At 47.2% G+C, this 21433-nt stretch overlaps 1 protein-coding gene across 1 annotated transcript in view; it reads left to right on the top strand.

The window, feature by feature from the left end:
- Positions 1-20650, top strand: part of ADAP1 (ArfGAP with dual PH domains 1) — a 55217-nt gene extending 34567 nt beyond the window's left edge. Inside the window, exons 5-11 of the mRNA XM_069870464.1 lie at positions 9322-9434; positions 11446-11592; positions 16946-17029; positions 18825-18887; positions 19265-19336; positions 19667-19895; positions 20298-20650. Coding sequence (XP_069726565.1) covers positions 9322-9434; positions 11446-11592; positions 16946-17029; positions 18825-18887; positions 19265-19336; positions 19667-19895; positions 20298-20326 — 737 coding nt within the window. The 3' untranslated portion in view covers positions 20327-20650. The remainder of the gene's footprint in view (positions 1-9321; positions 9435-11445; positions 11593-16945; positions 17030-18824; positions 18888-19264; positions 19337-19666; positions 19896-20297) is intronic.
- Positions 20651-21433: the final 783 nt, after the last annotated feature.

Raw genomic sequence — 21433 nt, 5'->3', positions numbered from 1 at the left:
AATGAGAATGGAATAATAATAAAAAAAATCTTATTTCCCTGCGTGAAGCAATAGCTTTGACTGTAAGTGTGTCGAACACTCAATAATAGGCGATCAGGAGCTGTTAGCACTGCAGCAGGTGTACTTGAAGCCATTTAGATTTCTCTACAAAACAAACAAAGAGGAATGTTATGTGTGTGTGCAAGGACAGGTTTCTGTGATTTATGCTTGTATGACAAGCCTACATGGAGGGAATACTTTATTCCAGGATACCCTGGAGAGAGGGTCCTAAACCCATTTGAAGTCAGTGGTCAGCTTCTCTGCTGACTTCTGTAAAGCTCTGTTGGGGGATTAAGTTGGACTCGATGATCTGGTGGGTCTCTTCCAACCTGATGATTCTATGATTCATCCTTGTTTGGATTGAGCTATGTGAGTAGCTGCCCAGACTGGATTTTATTTAGTGGTATGGATAAGAAACCCATTTAAAACTATTCAAGGCTTGGAGGATATTTTAGCCTGATTCCATGGCTGTGGTCTAAGGTTCTGCAAGGTGCCTGTATGAAATCCAGACCTTCAGGTGGTTCCTGGCACTTTGCAGTTGTTTTGAGCTGAAACCTCAGCAGCCTGTAGGTTGGCATAGCCCATCTGCAGAGCGTGCTGAGGCTGAAAAGCTCCTCACCCCCAAGTCTTTTGGGGTCTCACATCTTTGCTTTCTGTATAAAAGTCACTGTGGTCGCATGTAAGGCTGCAGGTGGGTTCTCCCTGGCCTTGCAGATGCCCAAATGGGACCAGCTCTGTACGTGGGCAGCGCTGGGCAGGGGCTGGTGGGTGTGGGATGGTTGCAGCAAATCCCTCCAGGTGTCGAGCAAGAAAGCTACAGTGGATCTTCTCATGCAGCTTTTGTGCAAATAACTCACGACAGCTGCAGTGAGGATTTTTTGAGTGTTTGTGTCTTGCCTGAGGAGGATCCTGGTCTCTGGTCTGGGAGTGGTTTGGATCTCAAAATTCAGTTTCTGAAGTGTACTGCAATATGGATATTATTATGACTTAGTACTGCATGCCTGTCCTTAAATGTTTTCTCGACCAGCTTTCCAGCTAGATGAGGCTTTGACTGCATTCAGTGCTGGTAAATTGGATAAGCATTGCACTGGGAACCTCTCGTCTTTCATCTGCTTTTTTATAATAAGAGGCTGGCTTCAAAAGATCAAAACCTGAAGGTTATTTACCTGTAACTGGATTTTTTTCTCTGAGCAGCCAGCAGCTCCCAGGTGGATGTGTAGGGATGCTACTCGAAGAGGAAGCATTTGATTTCCAAGTAAAATCAGATTCCACATTCAATTCTCAGTAACGCAAGTACAAGACTTCCAGTAAAGATATTTTCTGTAGCAAGGGGTTTTAACGTTTCCTGGCAGATAAAATCAAATTGCATTGCAGCAGCTAACCGTTGTCTTATCTTTAATATGTAAACACTTGCTGAATAATTAAGTTACCATGGGAGTTGTACTGTATCGATGGTCAATTATAAGATAAACTGATAGAAGGGAGGATGTCGCAGTGTTCGCTGCAGTGCACTCCAAACCAGGTGAAGGCTTGGGAACTGTATATTTTGGGTGTTTTCTCATGATATTTGTTCACATGCAACATTTTTAGGGGAGGTGAGTGCTCACTTGAGAGATCAAGAATTGCTCTGCTAAAAGGAATTCTTCCTCTAGCGAGTGTTCTTTGTACCACCTTACCTTGCAGTTGCTTGCCCAGAGGTTTTCACCTCTTACTGCCTCCATTTCCCAGGTTTCACCCCCCTGACAGCTTCCCTGCGCTCCACAGAGGCACCTTGTGTGTCTCATTTCTGCTGCACTCAGGCGGCACAGGGGGCAACGTGATCCCATCCAAGATGCCTTCTGGGAGTATGAATGACTGTATTAATGTCTTTGTCACCTGAGAGCTACTCTGTAGGGAATCGTAACATGTGATTAAAGAAACCAGTTAAAAAGAGCTTAGGAAGCTGGATTAGGTACATGATCTCTTATTATGGTTCCTTTTAGCTGACAACCCAGTGAAAGAAGGGGGGGGTCTGGATTACATGGGGAAACATCAGACCTGACGGGAGTGTTTTCTGACTGTTAGGCTTAGTGGTGTCATGTACGATTTTAATCAGATTTAAATAGTGGCAAACATCACAGGCTTAATGGATTTCAGCTTTATTATTGGGGCTTTGCTCAGAAGCAATTTGGATTTTCAGCTGTGAGCCAGCAATGCAAGTGTATTCACAATGACATTAAAAGGGACTGGAAAACCAGGGACCAACCTTGCGTTTAAGTAGCACATGCCTATGTATGGGGACAGGCATCGTCTTCTTTCCATCAGCCTCAGGAGCAAAATGTGTAGTTAAGCACAGCCCCATGCTTTTTTCCGTGGAGACGATGTATTTGGCTCCGTTTCATGCATTGATCCCAGCAGCTGGATAGCTAAAAAACCAACTTTTTCCATTTCAAAGGCTTTGTTGCTCAAGGTGAAGCAAGATGACAATGGATTTTTGGAGTGGTCTTGAGAGTTTGTTTTCTGTGCTTGTCTTTGAAGTTGTCCTACACATGATCTAAGATAATCTAAAGGGGACATGGGTTTCTCTCCTTGAACTTCCCATGGTGAGGCTTTGTCTTTACTGTGCCAGTTTGGGGTGATTTGTCTAGAGGAAAAATAGTCACTGAGGACACTGATGCCCATATTTCTGCAGAGCCATGGTACTGCCTCCAAATCTGGTCTTTTGAGCCAGCTTTTTTACACTGTGGGAGAAGATGCCTTGCAAGACATCAGTATTGAAGGTGGTTTTGTAAAACATGTTTGACTTTGCTCAGGGGACTTGTAATGGGAGACAACCTTGTTTATCCAGCAGTCCAGGATTGACTGGGACTGTCCTGAGGTCTCAGGAGCAAAAGTTACCATTTCATGACAGTTGGTCATTGAGGTCTATTCTGCTGGTTGGTGCTCCTAGTCCTGCATGAGCAGGAAGAGGGAGAAAAGGGGAACATCGATGCTTTTCAAGTTCCCCTTAAGAGTGGCATATGCCCTTGTTTCCTTTATCAGTAAAGGGAAATGTATGTGTTCCTGCTCTGTTGTTTTCTCTATGCCACCTAAACCCACAAATCTAAGGTTTTCAGCTACTTCCAGCTCTGAGCTGAGCAGTAATGATGATGTTTTCCCTTAGAAGGCCAAGGAGATATTTGGAAGGTGCTATCTCAATCATCTGTTAAATCCTGGCTTTCTGTCTGATGTAGCCATTCAAGCACTAATTGCCTTTGATTAAATCAATCATTTGCAGAGTGAGTGGGTTAATTGGGTATTGTGGAAGCAATCAATCTAATCAGCTGCTTGCAGCCGTAGCTAAGGCGCTACAATGCAGCAGGGCAATAATTGTTTTATGAGCTCCTGGAAGGCAGCAGAGGCAAACTGAATGGCAACAGGAAAGCCTTCTCTGCAAGATGGCCTTTAGGAAGGGTAATTTGCATGCTAAGTGTTCATTAAGAGAGGACGGATTGATTAAGAGCTGGGAAACTCTCACTCTAAAAGGTGTGTGCAGGAGAAAACGGTTGGTGTGGCTGTTGGTGTCAGGGTACGGGCACGTAGGAGGTCTTGGGCTCCTTTGCCTGACTGGGTGGAATATGATGAGGATGTGTTGTCTTAGAGGGGGATAGAGAGTTTTCTTACAGCGAATGAGAGGAGATCACCCACTCCCATCTCATGCCTGCAAGAAAGTGGCATGTGAGACATGCCAGGCACCCATAATTACATGAGATGCACCAAGAGGTAACCTCCCGGTTGTCCTTCTAAAGGTAACGAGACTGTTTTACAGGATCACTAAATGCATTCTCATTCACTCGTTGCTGAGGTTTTCATGTATCTGCGCTGCTGAACATGTAACCAGCAGGAAGTGTATTTATCCAGAGACAACTGCAAAATTATTTTCTAGGAAGTTCTAAACTTCTCAGCACAGCTGCAGATGGTGGGGGTGGCAGGGGGAAGCTGTGGTGCTGTGCAGTGGAGCAGGGGAACGATTGCAGCCTTGACTGCAAGCTCCAAGTTGTCTGATCAACCTGGACACAGCTTGCAGGGGGGGCTGCCTTATGTGTGAGGAGTCTGAGTTTATTTCTGGACAGTGGTTGTTTCACTCCAGGACAAAATCTAGGGTTCCTCGTTTTAAAATTTTTCATTGCCGTGCAAATGCTTGAAAAATTCAAATTGAAGTCACTGGAGTGTTTTGCTTTGGTAATGAATATTACAGGAAGAGATACTACAACTTAGAGCAATCAAACCAAACAATTTACACTGACACAGCCAAACAAGAGGTGTATAATTCTTTTTTGCAAAATTATTCAAAATCTGGTCCATAGGCAAACCTTAGAATATGCCACCTTCTCCATCCAGCCCTCTGGCTATGGACAGTGTGGTTTATTTCAGAAGAAATATCCTTCAGACCCTTTGTTGTAAAGGTAGGTTGTGACACTGGTGTCAGTGGTGATGCAGAATATTGGGGATTCACCACTCAGCTGCTCCAAATAATTCTGCAATTCCTTAACCTTGCAGAAGAAGGGGGCACATCATCTCCAGTAAGTACCCATCTACCATTCTAGTTTAATTAGCATCTTAAAATGTTAATATAGCAGACTACTCAGCTTCTGACATATGGAGAAGTGGCAATATATACCCTGCAATTTTAACAGCAAAGTGATGTAGTTGTGTTTGAACCTTCTCCAAAGCCCTGAATTGGGATCAAAGAACTTTAACTTCTTAGAAGAAAGAAAATCTACTTCTGTAGGTGGAGGTGCCTTACCTGAAATCTAGGAAAATATGATTGCTCTTGGGCTACACACACAAGTAAATTTTTTCTCCTATTTCAGCCTCCCATGCTTTGTCTTGCAGGGAGACAAGATGACAAGAAACAACACAGTGATGCATTTGGGCTCGGGTATGGTGTTGGCTCTTTTGCTATGCTCTTATTTTGGATATACTAACATGTTTTGTCTAAAAGCCTTGGGCCAGACCTGGTTTTACCACAGCCCTAGAAACATCATGGAAACAAGCAGTTCTGATGCTTCCGTTTCCAGGTGAAATTGCAAAATAAAGCACCGAAGCAACTGAACAGACGATATAGTCTAATTCCAAGTCTGTAGTGCCTTACTTAGGATGAGGGAAGGCAAAGTTACAGGATCGTTTGGGTTGGAAAAGACCTTTATGATCGTCAAGTCCAACTGTAAACCTAACACTGCCAAGTTTATCCATAAACCATGTCCCTGAGCAGCACATCTACACATCTTTTAAAGACCTCCAGGAGTGATTGACACTACCACTTCCCTGGGGGGCCTGTTCCAGTGCCTGACAACTCAAGCCACTGCAGAGTCTTTGTTGTGGTAAGTCCATGCCTATAATTTTTTTTCAAGCCAGTGGATCTGATTGTCCTCCTTGCAGGAGAGTTTTCTTTCTTCTCTGAGAAAAAAAAGGCTTAAACTGAAAGAGTAATTTTTGGTACTTCCTATAATCCACCTTCTCAGAGACCAAAAATCCCATCATTAACTAAGCACCATATAACGGCTTTCAGAGGTGGGGAAGTAGCAATATCCCTTGTCTTAAAAAATGGGGAACTTGAACAGATTGCTGGTGGAAGTTGGGTGGAAAGACGGTGTCTGTATCAGATTGTCTCGATAGAAAATCCTTTCCCTTCCTCTGTGGTCTCTTGGAGGGTGAGAAAGCTGGGCTAGACTAGACCACCCAATGGGTGCTGCCGTTTTTAGATGCCTGGCTTGGAGGAGCTCCAAACACCGTGTCAACAGAGCTGACACAAGGCCATGAGTGCCTTGTTTTTGGTCAGCCAGTGTGGTGGCCCTGTTTTCTTCTCCAACGGAGTTTTAGCTGTAGCAATGAATTGAGCATGGAAGTGACAGTTCTTCGTTTTACTTTAGAAACTACGTAGTGAGTCAAAAATGCCCGTTGTGGCTGTGCGATTTCAGGTTAAATTCCGTGCCGTTTGTTGGCTAACTTTGTCATGACTGCTTGGTGCTTTTTGTGCAAGTGTCTCAGGTTTGTGCTGGAACTGTGATTGGTTTTAATTCTTGGCAGGCAGCTGAAATGATGCAGAAAACTTGATGACCAAACAGCAGAAGAGTTAGCAATGTGAGACTGATGTTTCTAAAGGGTGCCTGTAGGTGCTCTGCAGCAGGTCTTCACCAGGGGTCCTTTTTTGCAGTAGCAGGTGCTGGTGACCAAGTGGTTTGACAACAGGCATCCCTTGTTCTGCGCCTTGGGAGGAGAAGCAGACGTGGGACAGGTTGCTGTGCGGTCCAAGGTCCAACATCAGCCATCAGCAAGAGTTGTAGGTCTGGCAGTTTTGGTTTAACGTAAGCAGAACAGCCTTCATGAAGACCTGAATTGGGCCAGATGCATCTAAACATGAAGCTGTTGCTAATGTAGTTCAGCCTGTAGAGACAGAGAAGGAATGGTTTAGTTCTCTGATTCTGATGCCCTCCAGTGTGAGATCTGTTTCCCGCTTCAGCCTCCTTCAGTTTTGTTTCTCAACACCTTCTCTAGCTGTTTTCACAATCCTTTAGATCAGGACATTGAGGACACATCCTGCTGACATACTGTTTGCCTGGGGAACCTGGATGAATTCATGTTGAGTTCAAGTCCAGTTCATGGTGTTTTGCACTGATCAGTATTGACAGGGGTGCAAGCAGCAGATTTGGGCAGAGCAGAGGAACAGTTCCAGAGGACACAGCCCCGGAGGAAGGAAGGAAGAAAAAAGAAATGAAGCAAGTAAAGGATTTATGAAAAAATCTATACTGAAGTACAGCAAGATTAGCAGCTGGCTTTGTCAGAGCAACCAGGAGCTCGTTTGCAGAGGCGATGGCTCTGGGAAGAGCCAGCATGTGAACTACAGAAAGGGATAGCACTTAGTGCTGATTTGGGGGATTTTTGTTCTTCTTTGGAGTGGAGTTTGGATACTTTGTTTTGCCACAAAAGGTTGGACAGAGAAGATCAAAGTGATGAAATATCGCTGTGTAAGAGGGCAGGGAAAGCTGGATTTCCAGTCTGACTTTGAGGTTGGCTTACAGTCTCGAGCAGCTCAACAACCCTCTTTGGGTATCCCTCTATTCAAATGTAACTGTTACAATGCCTATTTACCAGTGATGGACTTTAAAAATTTGCAATTCCAGAGAGCAGTCGCAAACGCCAGCCGTCAGAGCCCCAGCAGCATCTCTGCCTTGCATTAAGCACATCTTGCATTTTATAAATGTATCAGCTGAATATCACCTACTCCCTGTCTGTCTCCTGTCAGAGAGATATTATTCCTGTTCAGCTCTGTCGTGTTCAGCCCACTATAGGTTATGTAGCATTTTTGCTGATATGAGCCTGGCATGTGGCTGCACCTGACTCTGAATCAGTCAGAGCTTTGATTCCCCAGCAATTAATTCCTACCATGGCTGCAGTATGAGTGCATCAGCCTGAGCCTTTCCCTCACTTGTTGAATGTGGCTGCCCTTCACTGGCGTTTGGTGGCTTTCTTGGCTGCTTCCCCTTGCTCAGACTTCTGATAATCCTGCTCCCTGTGGGTTCTTCTCTTTCTGACACTGCAAGTGCTCTCCGATGGGTTAGCCACGCCTTTTTGTTCAAAAAAGTCCATAGCAAGCCCACCATTGGGATAGGATTGAATTGATGGACTGAAATAGCTAGTTCTGCTCACGGCTTTGTGGAACTCTCTTCCAAGCTGAAAGGGTGCACCAGAGAAAGAGCTCGAGACCTGTAATTCCCTTGGTACATGTGGTATCGGTTGTGTGGTTTACAGGGCTGGTGTAAATCAGTAATGATGCTCTGCACGAGGCAGAGCACTTGTCCTGCACTGGAGGGATGAGGAGGGCTCAGAGGTGGATAGTGGTATGGTATCACCATCTGGCTGTGGCTGTGGGAGAACTGAGGGTTCGGGTTGCTGTGTCTGCGTCGCTGGGTGGTGACATAGACCGAGTTGCTGCCGGGTGTGAGGAAGGGTAGGTTTGTAGGAGTGCAGGCAGCAGGGATGTCTGGATCTCACAGTGGGGAGAGGTGCATGCTCTGCTTACGCTGGCTCTCTTGTGCAAGCGAGCTGTAAATAATGCATGAGGGGGGATCCCTGCAGGCTCTGGAATGAAAACACTTGTACTGGTTCAGGGGAAGGCCCTGCATTTTTAAATACAGCCCTGCTGCAGCATATGCCGCATGTAGAAAAAAGAAACAAAGGAAAGCCTGCTGACAGCTTTAAATATTTCCATCACTTCCATCTGCATCAAGTTATCAGCCCGTTTGCAGTCCTGCACGCCAGGCATCAGATGCGCCGGCTGGATTCGCGATGCTCTCTGCAGTTAGCACTCAGCACTGGCTATTGCACTCGTTTATGCAGACGTCAATGGCTTTGCCTGGCATTCAGTAAAGTCCTCTTTGAAGATCCGGAGAAAGTATTTGACTTAGAGTTTTGTAAGTCAAGATTAAAGAAACTGGTGTTTTAACTGTCAGCAAAGGGCATATTTGACTGGATGGGCACTTTCCCTTGGTTAGCATCCTTAGCCGTTGACAGTATCACTCTTCTCTTCCTGCCTTTTCTCATCATTAGATGTGTGTCCGTGAGCATTTTTTTTCTTCCTTTAAGTTTTTCTATTATGGAAACATTTTATATCACTTGTACCTATTGTCAGTGTGAAGGAGCTGGTTGAGGGATTTCAATTTTTAAGCAAAGCAGATTGAATGAGGAATTTCTGCACACTGCTGGCTTGTGGCCGGTGGGCAAAGGAGAGGCTGCCTGCTGATTCCAGAACCACTTCATGTATTAAAAAAAAATTTTAGTCACTTAGCTGGAAGTTGTTATAAAATGTGTAATTTTTAACTTTAAAATCCTAGCTCCTGGGAGCCAATAACAAAAATCTGACAAGTGTGAAGCTAAAAGAGAAAGGGAACACTTTTTCAGTGGAACTTTTCTGTAATTATTTTTTGAATAAATGGAAGGTGACCGTCAGACTGTTCTGTTAATATTCACAAAACTTCTATTGGGCAGTTCTTGGGGTTTCTTTTGCACGGTGGAAATGCCCCTTTGCCTGCCCCATTGCAGTGTCAGAGTGGAGACATCTGTGAAGCTCAAGCTGTTGGAAAAGAGCAGGAGTGGAGTGAGAAAGTCAAATCTGAAGGAGAAGACCTGTTTTGTTCAGCAATCCAGCCACATGTTTCTTCTGCTTGGTTTTGAAGTTCGAGCTCTCCTCCTTTTCTTTACCTTATCTCTTTTCTTAAATACAGCATTTTATCCGTGATTCTCAGCAATTGCTTTCTGCCGCAGGGTACCGAGAAGGATTTCTGTGGAAGAGAGGACGTGACAATGGACAATTCTTAAGCCGAAAATTTGTGCTGTCGGAGAGGGAAGGTGCATTGAAATACTTCAACAAAAATGACGTGAGTACCTGGGATTGTTATATGAGGGCAGGGCATCACAATGTAAGAGCATCTTCAGACAAGTAATTCTTAGGCCACCATTTCATTTATAGTTTTACGATTCTCAGAAGCATTGAAGCCCTGATTGCTCCAGGACAAGCATGCCAACTATAGCTGACCAGTGTTTTTAGCAGAGTTTGCTCTTGGTCCACAGCCACTGTCATAGTGAGATGCTTTAACTGGTCTCAAACTGCCAATGAAGGAGTTTTTCTCTGCCTCATCCACCTGACATGGGTTGTGTATTTGTGGCTCGCTTGTGATGAAGGTATCACCACCTCACAGTGGTCAGTGGGGTGTGGAACCTATTTGCACGGCATGGCCAGCAATCCAGAGGAAAAGCCCCCTGGTTTTCTGTTCTAGCATCAAGCAGTAGAAGCATTTGTCTTTTTCCCCAGAGCACATTTCGTTTATTTTAAGTGTGAAACAGAGCTGTTACCATGAGAATGGCATTTATGATGAATAGATACACACTCTACTATTCTGCACCATTTAATAGAGGAAGCCAGCGTGTTTTCTCTGACCTTTAAGTTTCCCCATGACGTTGCATCTGAGAGCAGCCCAGGCCAAGCCACCAGCCTGTTTGCTCAAGTAGCCGACGCAGTCATGGTGTCATGATGAGCCACACTGTGCAGAGGAGGGGGACATCCAGCCACACTTCTCCACTCCCGGCAGCCAGCTTTGATCGTGCTGTCTCCTCCTTCAGCTTGGTGTGATGCAATCGCATCTTGTGGGCAGTAGAGAGCCAGTAATTACCAAGGGAGAAGTGAAAGTCTCCCCCATTCAGTTGCTATTGACTGCTCTGATAGTTTAAAGCTGCTTTGCGTTGTTGACCATGGCCACGGTGGGAACGGTGCTGTCTTCATGCATCCTCTTCGCTGGGGTTTCCCCACCGTGGTCACTGACAGCAGCCGTGTGTCCACAGCACATCTCCAAGTTCCCGAAGCAGCGCTTGCATCTCCACGAGCTCAGGGACTTCCATGTGGTGCTGGGGCCACGGCATCACTGCATGACCTTCTGCTGGCCCCTGACTGTGCCCTAATGTGCTATTTAAGCATAATCTTTTTTTGGGGGGATGGTTTATTCATACTTGTTACTCACTTCCCAGTGCAGTCCTGAAAGGGTGGTAAACTTCTGGATATGTTTTGTAGGAAAATTCAAAATTGTGATCTGTCAGGGAGGGTGCAGGTGGTGCCTGGGAAGGCTTAATCCAGACTCACTGTTGGCCTAACCCACTCAAGAGGTGGGGCTGGAAGGTATATATTTGTTTCTCTGGAAAGAAAGCTCCAAGCTGAGAGGGCAAACAGAGGAGCAGAGTTGGAAGCCAGTGGTTAATGTGAGACAGTGGGACTGGTGGGAATGTGGGCTGGGTGTCCCCTGCTAGCCGAGCACCCACATCTGATGTTGACAAGGAGGATAATCCTCCGTCTTCTTGGGCAAGGATGAACTGGCTGTGAGTGTTTGAGATGCCTAAAGCATACTGGTCTGTTAGTTAGCAGTCTGGGTTTGGGTTTTTTTGACTGACCTAACGGTTTGCTGCTTTCTTCGATAGGAAATGCCTGGTCACTTATCATTAGGTGAAGAGGCTGATCTAGGAGTCATGAGACAGTTAAACAGAGGCTGGGGCAGGAGGCTTGGTGAAGATGCTTGTCTCCATAGCACGACATCCTATCCTGACACCTGGCCTGCCTGTCTTGCCTCTGGGCTGAAACCTTTCTCCGCCTGAACTCAGCTGAATTCTGCAGAAGAGCAGAGCTTTTCCCCAGGCTGGCAGAAAGTACTAATTGCCACCCGAGCAAAGTCTGTCATATCTCATCACCAGGCAGTTTTGTGGGCTGGGAGTTGTTTGGTTTTTATTTTGGGGGTTTTTTTTTAAGTTAATGGCCTCAATCAGGAGTTTTTTCTGACCAAGCAAACTGCTTTCTGGTTTGAAAGCCAATTCTCAGGTGTTTGCTCACTCAGCTGTGTTTTCCAGGCAAAAGAACCCAAAGCGATTATGAAGATTGAACATCTAAATGCAACTTTTCAGCCTGCAAAAATCGGGAACCCACACGGACTGCAGATCACTTACTTGAAGGACAATAGCACACGGAACATCTTTGTCTATCACGAAGATGGCAAGGTAAGAGCACAGAGGTAAAAAGACGGTTTGTGTTGTGGTCCTGGGGAGTTGATGCTGTTCAGAGCCAGCTGGTGGCACACCAGGTCCTACGGTAGTTGGGAATTGCTGGGAGAACGTTAGAGGGATGGGGGTATGGGATGCACAGCCAGCTTTGAGTGTGTCATGTCCTTACAAGCAGGAAGCTTGCAAACCATGTCTTCTAATTAACAAGATGCAGATAGAAGGAATTGCTGTTCCTTTGCTCGCAACTAGATGGTAGGGGCAGAGGCATTTTTAAGGCAGGATCCTTAGTGCCCAGAGCAGGAGACGGGGTGAACGGAGTGATGAAAGGTGAGGGTACTTGATTTAAGGACTTGCAAAAGGGGAGTGAATTGGATTGTGGAACCGAGTAACTAGCGGTTTCTCTGCCTGTGTTTTACTTCAAATATGCAAATCTGTATGTCTGTATTGAAACAAACCCCCTTGTTTTGATGCCCTCATGCCTCTGAAAGGAGATGCGAAGAGGAGGGTTCGTGGGTCTGGGGCAGTGTTTGCACAACAAGGACAGCAGGATGAGCAGAGTCCAGGGCAAGTGAGAGGAATCCGAGTCCTGGAGGCTGTCAGAGGGGTCCCAGCCTGGAGGGCCACTGTGAACAGCAACAGTCACCACAAGACCCTGGGGTCTTGTCTCCATGGACTCTTGTCCATGCATAGGATGATCCAGGCCAGTTTGCAGTGGATGCCATCTCACAGCCTTATTTTGATCTCTTTCCTCCTGTCCTCTCTCCCCCAAATATTTGCGCCTCCCCGTAAAATATCCACGAAATCAGGATCTAAAGCTGTCGTGTTCACTTTGCGTGTATTTTCCTCTGGCTGTTACAAGTGTCTTCAGCCTTTGATGTTCCATCCTGTTCAGTGCCCTGTCTGTCCGAGAGGCTTTCTGGGGCAATCCCTCATGCACAAACACAGCAGGGATTTGCAGGGTTGTCTCGGTACACAGCCTGTTTCCAGCTGTTCGCTCGGGCACAGGGAGCCAGGCAGCCCTGCCAGGGATAAGCAGTCTGTGCTCATAGCAGAGTTGCTTCACTTCAAACTGTGTGGGCCAATAAAGCCACCAGAACCCAAGATATTCTTCATATCCAGGGGAGCAAAGCTGATCTCACCTCTGCTGCCGATCCAGCTCCAGGCGCGGTGGAGCTGGATGGTGCCTGTTGTGCTCTCAGGGCTGTGCTGCAGAGGCTGGATGCTATTCCTGTGTAGTGCAGGCACTTGTGGCAAGATGAAAACAGTGGGTTGGGTTAATTAGTGGCACTGCCTGGTTTTGTACATGCACAGAAAACTGCAGGTAGTATGAATGCACACACATGCATGTCTGTGTGGAATAGACGTATGAATAAGAGGTGAACGTACACTGGTGCTGCTGGATACAGCTGTATAAAGGAAGTCTCTCTCTGTTTCTCTCCTTTCCCCTGTGTACATGTTTGTCTATAAAACAGAACAATGATGACCATTTAAAACCAGGCAGGTCTTGCTGCTTGGTAGGAAATGGCACAATATGTTCATGTTTGGTGCCTTCTGCTTGTTGCAGACACAGTAATTTATTAGCTGGGCTGCATCTCTCCAGCCCCATGCCCTCATTCAGCCTCCCCAGCCTTTCACACCCTGCAGTGCTGTGGGAGTCTTGCTCCATGTGTTTGAAGGTCCAAGGCAGCTGTTCCAGCAGGGCTGCTTTTGGAATTACCTTCCCTTCCACCTGCTCTGCCTGATGGGATGTGCAAGTCCCACGGCACAGATTAGGCACCACTTGTCACCAGGTGCTGTTTTAGCACAGCAAAGAGTCACCGAGTCGCTCTCAAGTACCTCCCTAGTGACAATTTAAAGCAAAAGAAGAGGAAGAAGCTCTTTCCTGTGAAAGCTGCATCCTACTGTTGTGTCTGTGTCTGTATTTGCTGGGCTTTATTGGTCTGCCCAGCTGAGAGGAACAGAGTCAGGGGTTTACTGGTATTTGGTTTTGGGGCTTAAAATACTGACCTTTCTGCTGGGGGCTCGTGGAAGGAGCTGTCTCTCGGGTCTCATGCGGTTGCTTCTCCCTTCGTGTCGGTGGCTTGGCAGGCCCTGCTCTGATGACTCACAGATTGAATTTCTTTCCACTTCCCTGAAATTTGTCTGCCCCTTCAGCTGAGTGAGGGCTGCAAGAAGATCATGCACCTTGGAATAAGCTACCACCCTTTGGGACTGGAGGCAGCCCTGGGACTCACCTGCAGTCCCTTGCCTTCCTTTGCTCCCTCCTGTACTCCCCCAGCAGCTCCAGGATGTCCCCTTGTACCTCAGAGGTTCTGTTTTTCCCCCTCTCTGAAGGATTTGAGCCTGGTTTAGGTTCTTGTCTTATGTTTCTGAGGTTTGATCCTCTCGCTGATCTGGCTGGCCTCCAACCAGGGCAGGATGCAGGGTTGGTTTTTTTTCCCTTGAGGAGCTCAGCAGTAACCCAGAGCATCACGTGCTGCTCTCCACTTGGCTCTTCTGCTACAATACCCCAGAAGAAGAAAGTGCACTTATCTCTCATATGGGATAATCCCACGTGTGCTTATTCAGCTCCTAAAACTATTGAGAGAATCCTGGTGTCTTTTGCATCCAAAGGGATAAAAGACAGATGGGCTAAAAGAGTCAATGTGCTGCTGCTGCAGAAATTCATGGGACCAGACAGCATCATGCGACAAGGCTGGAGATGTAGTTCCATCACAACCTCACTTTGTCAGGTCCTCGGTGTATCCTGATGGCAAAAAAGAGACTGAAACCAGCCCCAGTGCCCTGCTCCAAATGGGCATAGCTGGGTGCTTTTGTGATGTGGGGGTCTAATACCATTTTAAAGGGTTTTCCTCTGGTTCCTTTTTATCATTTATCCCCAGCCTGCTGGGGTGAAGCTGAAGCATCCCTTGGAGCTCGAGACTGGTGCTCAGCGTGGGATGATTCCCTTGTGCAGACTCCCTAGTGTCCTGGAGGCACCTAAACTGGTGCTTCTTGCCAAGGTTGTCCCTTCCGTGGGACAACCTTAAGACAGCCTTAACCTGCTCCCAAATCTCCATCTGGGCGTGGGAGGTCGGGAAGCTGCAGAAGTGGATTTCTCACCTCTCTGAGCTCCTCTCCGCGGCTGAAGCTCCCTCTGCAGGACTTCTCCTGGAAGCCACAGCAGGAGCAGCTGAGGTAGCTACTTGTTCTGCTGCCATCCCTGGTGTTGCCATCGCTCTTAGGATGCTCAGAGGTGGGCTGATTCTCCAGGAAAGGCCACTCTTTAGGGTGCAAACCAAGGCCTTTGGATCTTCTCTGGATGGGCTGGCAAAACTCTCTTCCCCAGTGTTCCTTCTATCCTGGGCCACAGCAGGAGCTTTCAGGTTGGGAATCAATCAGCAGCAGGAGGAGTCATAGCAGAGAGGCTCATTGCTTGAGTCCCAGAGGCTCATAGGCAGGAGATACGGTGAGGAGAAGTTGCATTTTTATCTAGGTTTGTCAGTCTGAGACTGCTGTGGCACTGTGGGTGGCTCTGGTGCAGGACAGAGACTGGAGAAACGCCAAGGTGGCTTGTGGAGGGGGAGTCTGCGGTGGCACTGTGAGCAGACCAGGAGGAAGTTGAGAGCCTGGAAGAGCAATTTGCAAAAGGTGCAGGCATTAGTTCATTTTCTGTGCTTGCTCTGAGACATAAATCAGCAAAAAGAATCCCTGCTAACAAGCTAATGAGACTACACCTTCCCACCTGAAAACACCGAGCAGTTTCATGTTGTTTTAATACGTCAGATACGATCTCACTCTGTCTGTGGTGGTGTTTGAAATTATACCCACAAAAAATTATTTAGCAACTGAGCTTTCTGGCTTTGCACGTGCAGGTACAAGTTTGCAGATGGAAAGGTGGTGGTGCCCCTTCCTCCAGCAAGGAATGATCAGTACTTTGAGAAGCAATCAGCTGTTGGGCATCAATGAGGGTCTGAGCCTCTGTCTTTCTCCAGGGTAAAACCCTTATCTCACATCGCAGATGAGAAGGAGACAAGCAGATAGAATATAGCCACCCAGTTGACTGTATGAAAGATCAACATTTTAACATTACAGCTTATTTTTCATTACCTGGTTTGGTCATCATTAACCTCAGGAGCCAATTCCTCTTCCTGATCCTCTTTGTGTTGCTATCTGGGGTCTGCTTAGGGTAAGAAAGCAAGTGGTAGATAAATAGAACCTTGGACAAGTAAGTCAGAGTTTTCCAAGACATTGTTGGTGTCCTGTGATGTTTTGGGGTTTTTTTCCCCTTCAAATTGAAGTAAATTAACAAGTCAAAGCAAAACATTTGAACATTTAGAGGGTAGGTGTCTGCTGCATTAGAGCATGGCTCAGATACCTCAAATTCGACTCCTTAAAACTGCGATCTTCAAAATTACACGTAAGAGCTTTCCCTACCCGCCCCTGGTCATTTTTAGAGCGTGAAAAACTCTAAATCTTTCTGAAGGCTAACTACTACTTTGATATGGTCTTTCCTACGCTACAACAACCTCACCTGAAAGCTTGGCAGTGCTTATTTTAGGATCAAGTCTGGCTCATTGAACCTGTCCCTGATGTGTTTGTCATCCATATCCTTGCACCTCAGCATCCCTTCCGAAGTGCTTTTCCTTTCCTTTGCCTCTAGACCACAGGGCAGTGTTTGAGAGCTCCTTGTGCAGATCACTTAAAATTAATGTGGCATTTCTTGGCAAAACCTTCAAAAAGATATCCTGTGCTGTACAAATTCTGTGGGTCTAGAGACAAATGAGTAGGAGAGTTTAAAACCAAAGAAGTTATAAACCAACTATTTCAGAAAAGAAAACCCAAAACCAAACACCAAAAAGCAGAGAGAGTTTTCTGCCAAGGAAAAGTGCCAGAGCATCTGAGAATTGAGCTGGGACTTCAGTATCACTGTGCTTGTCCCTAGAGGACTTGTGACTGTGACTAGTAGGCTGGAGGACAAATAGAAAGAGGTATTTATCCACTCGTTAGCAAACGCTGAAGCCGAGCAGTGTTTCTAGGGTCAAGCTCAGCACTGATACCACCAAGGCTGATTTGATGCAGGTTTTGCCATTAAGAGACACGCTTAAATCCTTTTCTCTGCAGAAATCCCTTGGTGCCCCCTGGGGGGACTGCAGAGCTCTGTGCATGTCTTGAAGCCTGGGAAAGCGGCTGGGTGGTTCCCCATCCTTCACCCATCTGCTGCTCTCTTTATGTCTTTGTTTTATGGGTTTTTTAGGATTGCTGGTAAGCTGCACTCTGTCATTTGGGACAAAGCGTTGGGAGAGATGGAACAGACGTTATTTTAGGTGCAACCTGTGTTGCTCACTATGCTTTTCTTTCTTGTTATTAGGAAATAGTGGATTGGTTCAACGCCATCCGGGCAGCACGTTTTCATTACTTACAAGTGGCATTCCCTGGAGCAAGCGATGCTGATGTGAGTTTTCCTGCAGGTTTTGGTTTTTTTAATCTCTCAGTCATTTTTAGCATCTTGTTAACAGGCTGGAAGGCTTGGAGAGTGCTCCATCCTTCAGAGCATTTCATGGTTACTGGGCTGAAATTATTGTGGTGGGTTGTAGGGCCCACGTGCAGCACCTGCTACCAACATCCAGCTTTGGAAACCATGTGCGTGCACACACGTTCACACTCAAAATGAGTCGTGAGTATGAATAACTCCAGTGCTGTCAAGCTGTATGCTTGAAGCTGTAAATATCTTTCTTAAAGATGGTTTCTATAATATTAAAAGCTGAAACAAAGGCTGGAAGGTAGAAAAGATGAAGACAAAAGAGCATCAGTGCTGTATCTAAGCCTCTGGGATGAGTTCTGGTGTGCAGGTCAATGCAGCCTGTCTTACGAATGTCTGCATTGTATTTTCTTGGAGCTAGGGCTGCTAATTGCATTATCTTTTTGCTAATATAATACCAGAGGCTGTATTAGTGCAAGCTGACTGTAAGTACTTTGTATTGCAGTTGCTGTGTAATGTCACTGGCTCTGGACTTGTTGTTGTTGTTGTTTACTGTATTAATTCCTTTACTGCTTAGATTTTGAAGCCTGTATTTTCCTTAGTCATTTCTCTTCCTCTCCACATCCTCTACCTCTCTTGAAGTTGGTTGGCACATCTAAATGGGATTGCCCCAAAGAACATCACGGGCCTTAATAGAGTTGCTGTTAATTCAGCAGTTGGTGAGGTTTATATGTTCATCCCATCCAGTTTCAGTGGGAGATAACTATATTATTGCTTATCATCTCCTTCTCATCAATTATTCTTTGGATGAAGCAGAGGAGTGCTGTGTTAAATGAAGCTGAATTTACAACCTTGAAATACTGAACAGCCCCTGATAGTGTTCAGCTTGGGGAGACCTTTGTGGAGACTAAGTTGTGGATGTGAGGTAGCTCCATCCATGGTGTTGCCATCATTTCCATCTAATTTACATTTCTTTTATCCTGTCAGAGAGATGAAAAGGCATCAAATTCAAACAGGAGCCAGGTTAAATGCAGTAGAGAGATGTAAGTTGCTCACACCTCCCTAAAGATGCCTAGGCAGTCTCTGCAGGTCCTGAGGAGCGAGGGTCTCTGAGGGATGCTTTGGGGACCCAGCTCCAGGCGGCTTTGTGGTGGAACCTCTCTGAGACAAGGGCAATGAGCTCCTTGCTTAGCAAAATGTTCTCAGCCCTGTCCCAGGAGTCGAACCCTAGGGCTGTGAATGCTGCAGAGTCCTGGGTTTCATGATGCTCATCATCTTTCAAGAGCATTTCAGAGGCATCTGCAAAGATCTCACAGCTACTGCCTTGTCTTTGCTAAGCAGCATTAAAAATATCCCTGGGTCTGGTAGCTGCTGTCAGCAGTATCTGCAAGAAGGGGGAGCACACAGGCAGCGTGTGTTAATGGGGCTTTACAGACAAATTTAACGCTTGCATGAGGACCTCCCACTGTGTCTGGTGGAGGAGATTCATTGCCAGAGCTGACCGATAAAGCAGGAGTTGGCCCAGGAGCTTCTGGAAGCTGTTGGCTTTGCTGGTGAAGAGTTCAAAGGTGTTTTGTGTTTCTCGTCTCTTCTAAGTGCTTTGGAGAAGTGGGACCAAAGTGTTCGGCCAGAGACATCAGGTGGGCTCGGGGCCAGGGCAAGCTCAGTGTGGGTTTTCTTTCCAGTGACCCCCCAGTCCTGCTCTGGTGATGCCACAGCGCTTCCCATCTGACATTGTTCTCTCTTCTCTCTCCTTCGGCTGTTCCAGCTGGTGCCAAAGCTTTCTAGGAACTACCTGAAGGAAGGGTACATGGAGAAAACTGGGCCAAAGGTAGGATATAAAAGATTTCTGTAATCTCTGTGAACACGAGTCTCGCTCTGTAAGGGGCTGAGAAGGTCTGCTGGTGGCACAGGTTCACCCTTGCTGGAGAATCAAAGCCTTGATGCTATGAATTTGCTCCCCCCGATTCGAAGCAAATGTTAAAAAAATCCAGAACCGTTTCACACCAACCACTCCATCTCCTCTCTCACTGTGAGCCTGCCTAGTGCGGCTCGCCGGGACCGTGCTGTGGTGGCCCAGAAGCTGCCTGTCTCCAGCTCCCCCAGCCCACCGGGCTCCTCTGAGCGCCTCGATATCCCTGGGTCGTGCCTGGTAAGCAAGGAGCTGTGCTGCTTTGGTGTGTAATCTGGCATTTTTTGTCTCGTCAGCAAACAGAGGGATTCAAGAAGCGATGGTTCACCATGGATGACAGGCGGCTCATGTATTTCAAAGATCCCTTGGTAAGACGAAGGTGCCTGGGCTGCGTGTTGGGAATTACCTGCAATATTAGTAGTAATAGTAATAGTCAGCAGGGAAGCTCAGGGTGTTGGGAGAACAAAGAGGGCACCGAGCCGTCGCTGCTGGGTGGATCTGCCTGGTGTCCAATATGCAGTAGCCCCGTGCATAGATACTCATCAGAAATGCTCTGCAAACCCTCTGCACCAGCTGCAGATTTTTCTGCATCTGGATTTTGGATACCCAGTTTGAAGCTGGGCTGGCTGGTGCTGAGCGAGGCGTGGGATGCAGAGCTGCCCTTTGCAATCCTGCCTGACTGCTCTGCTGTCTCCTAGGATGCCTTTGCTAGAGGGGAAGTTTTTATTGGGAGCAAGGAGAACAGCTACAAGGTCCTGGAAGGGCTCCCACCATCCACGCAGGGAAACCACTGGCAGCACGGAATAACCATCGTCACCCCAGATCGGAAATTCATCTTCGCCTGCGAGACGGAAGACGACCAGCTGGAGTGGATTACGACTTTTCAGAAAGTTATAAGCCGGCCGATGCTGCCTCAGGAATACGCAGGTGTGTTTGCTGGGGAGGGCTGGAGGGCGGCCTCGTCCTCTTTATTTCATCTGTGTTAAAAGGCAGGATGGATGGGAGAAAGATCAGGGATGCAGCAGCATCACTCCCTCCTGTGGGGTGTGAGCTAGGGGACCCTTCCCCACCCTGGGGGAGGATGCAAAGTTCATACAAGCAGGGGGACTCTCGTTGGGAGGAGGAGGATGGCGTCCTTCCCTCTTCATCACCTCTAGTGTGATGTCCATGCTGCTAGGTGGATTGCTCACCCTGTTCTGAGGGTAACTGAACCCAAGGAGCATCTCCAAGACAAGGACGGTTTGCAGAGCGGGCTTGTGCCAGGCTGGCACCACCTGCCAGTGCTTGTCCTCTTTTTAACTTTATTTTCTTTGGTTTTTTTTCTTTCAGTGGAAGCCCATTTCAAACATAAACCTTAGCTGGGACTGGCTGGGCAGACCTGAGGAGTGAGCTTCTGTTTACAACACAACGTGATTTTATTTGAAATGTTAAAAATAATGAATAATAGTAACAACAGTAATAATAATAATAATAATACTTCCCTTTCCCCCTCATCATTCACTTGATCATGTTGGAAACCAAGAAGGGCGGCAGTGAAATGTTGGAGAAGATGCTGATCCAACCTGAAATTGGGCTCTGTGGCCCCTCCATGGGATGTGATGCTGGGACAGGTGGTGCCCACGATCCCCTCACCCCTCCACCCACCGCAAGGGCTGTCCCAGCCGGCTCTGGGGGGACAGCGAAGACTGTTGGGACGTCTCCAGGGGGCTTTTCCCCACAGGCTGGTCCCTGCAAGCTGGGGCTGTGAATCCCTGAGCAGAAACATCCTCGCGGGATGTGACGCTGACCTGGAACCACCTGAAGTGGCGACGTGCGAAATGGCCGAGCTTCCCAAAGGTGTCGGGGTAAATGAGGGGTAAATCACCTCACCCAGGGCACGGGGGAGATGCTGTGCGCAGGGTAGGGTCAACAGGGTTTAGAAATCAGCGTTGTCCCCCTCGTTATCTGCTTCACGAAGGGCAGGGAGGAGGGATGCCAGTGTGGGCAGGAGGGGAAGGGGGCACCGAGTCACAAGGTGAGGCTGTGGGAGCAAAGCTCCTGGGGTCAGGGCCCTGTTGCCTCCCCACCTCGCTCCACGCCTGCTCCCTGGGTCCCTTTTTTGTGGTTCGGAAGGGTTCACCCTGTTTTGGGAGCCCAGGGTGGGGTGGGGGGGTTTGGCTTTAGGTGCAGTTTTGCTGACAGGCACCACGAAGCCCATCTCCAGCCCATGGCACCGTGCTGCTCCACACTGGGGGTTGCACTTTTTTCCCCCCAATAATTCTCTTGAAAATTTCTTTTTTTGATTATTTTTTTTTTCCTGCCGAGAAAAAAAAAAAAAAAAGCTGCTTGAAGTGACGTTTCAGCACTGTGTTGAGCACTGTAATTCCCGCAGTTGGGGCAGGTGGGCTGGGACCTGCTGGATTTTTACCCCAAAATGAAATTCCCAGCCTCTGCTGAAGCGCCAGCCCCAGCCCCTGACCTGTCCG

The sequence above is a fragment of the Phaenicophaeus curvirostris genome, chromosome 16, assembly GCF_032191515.1.
Source record: "Phaenicophaeus curvirostris isolate KB17595 chromosome 16, BPBGC_Pcur_1.0, whole genome shotgun sequence".
Taxonomy (NCBI): domain Eukaryota; kingdom Metazoa; phylum Chordata; class Aves; order Cuculiformes; family Cuculidae; genus Phaenicophaeus; species Phaenicophaeus curvirostris.
This window is presented reverse-complemented; position numbering and strand designations above follow the sequence as displayed.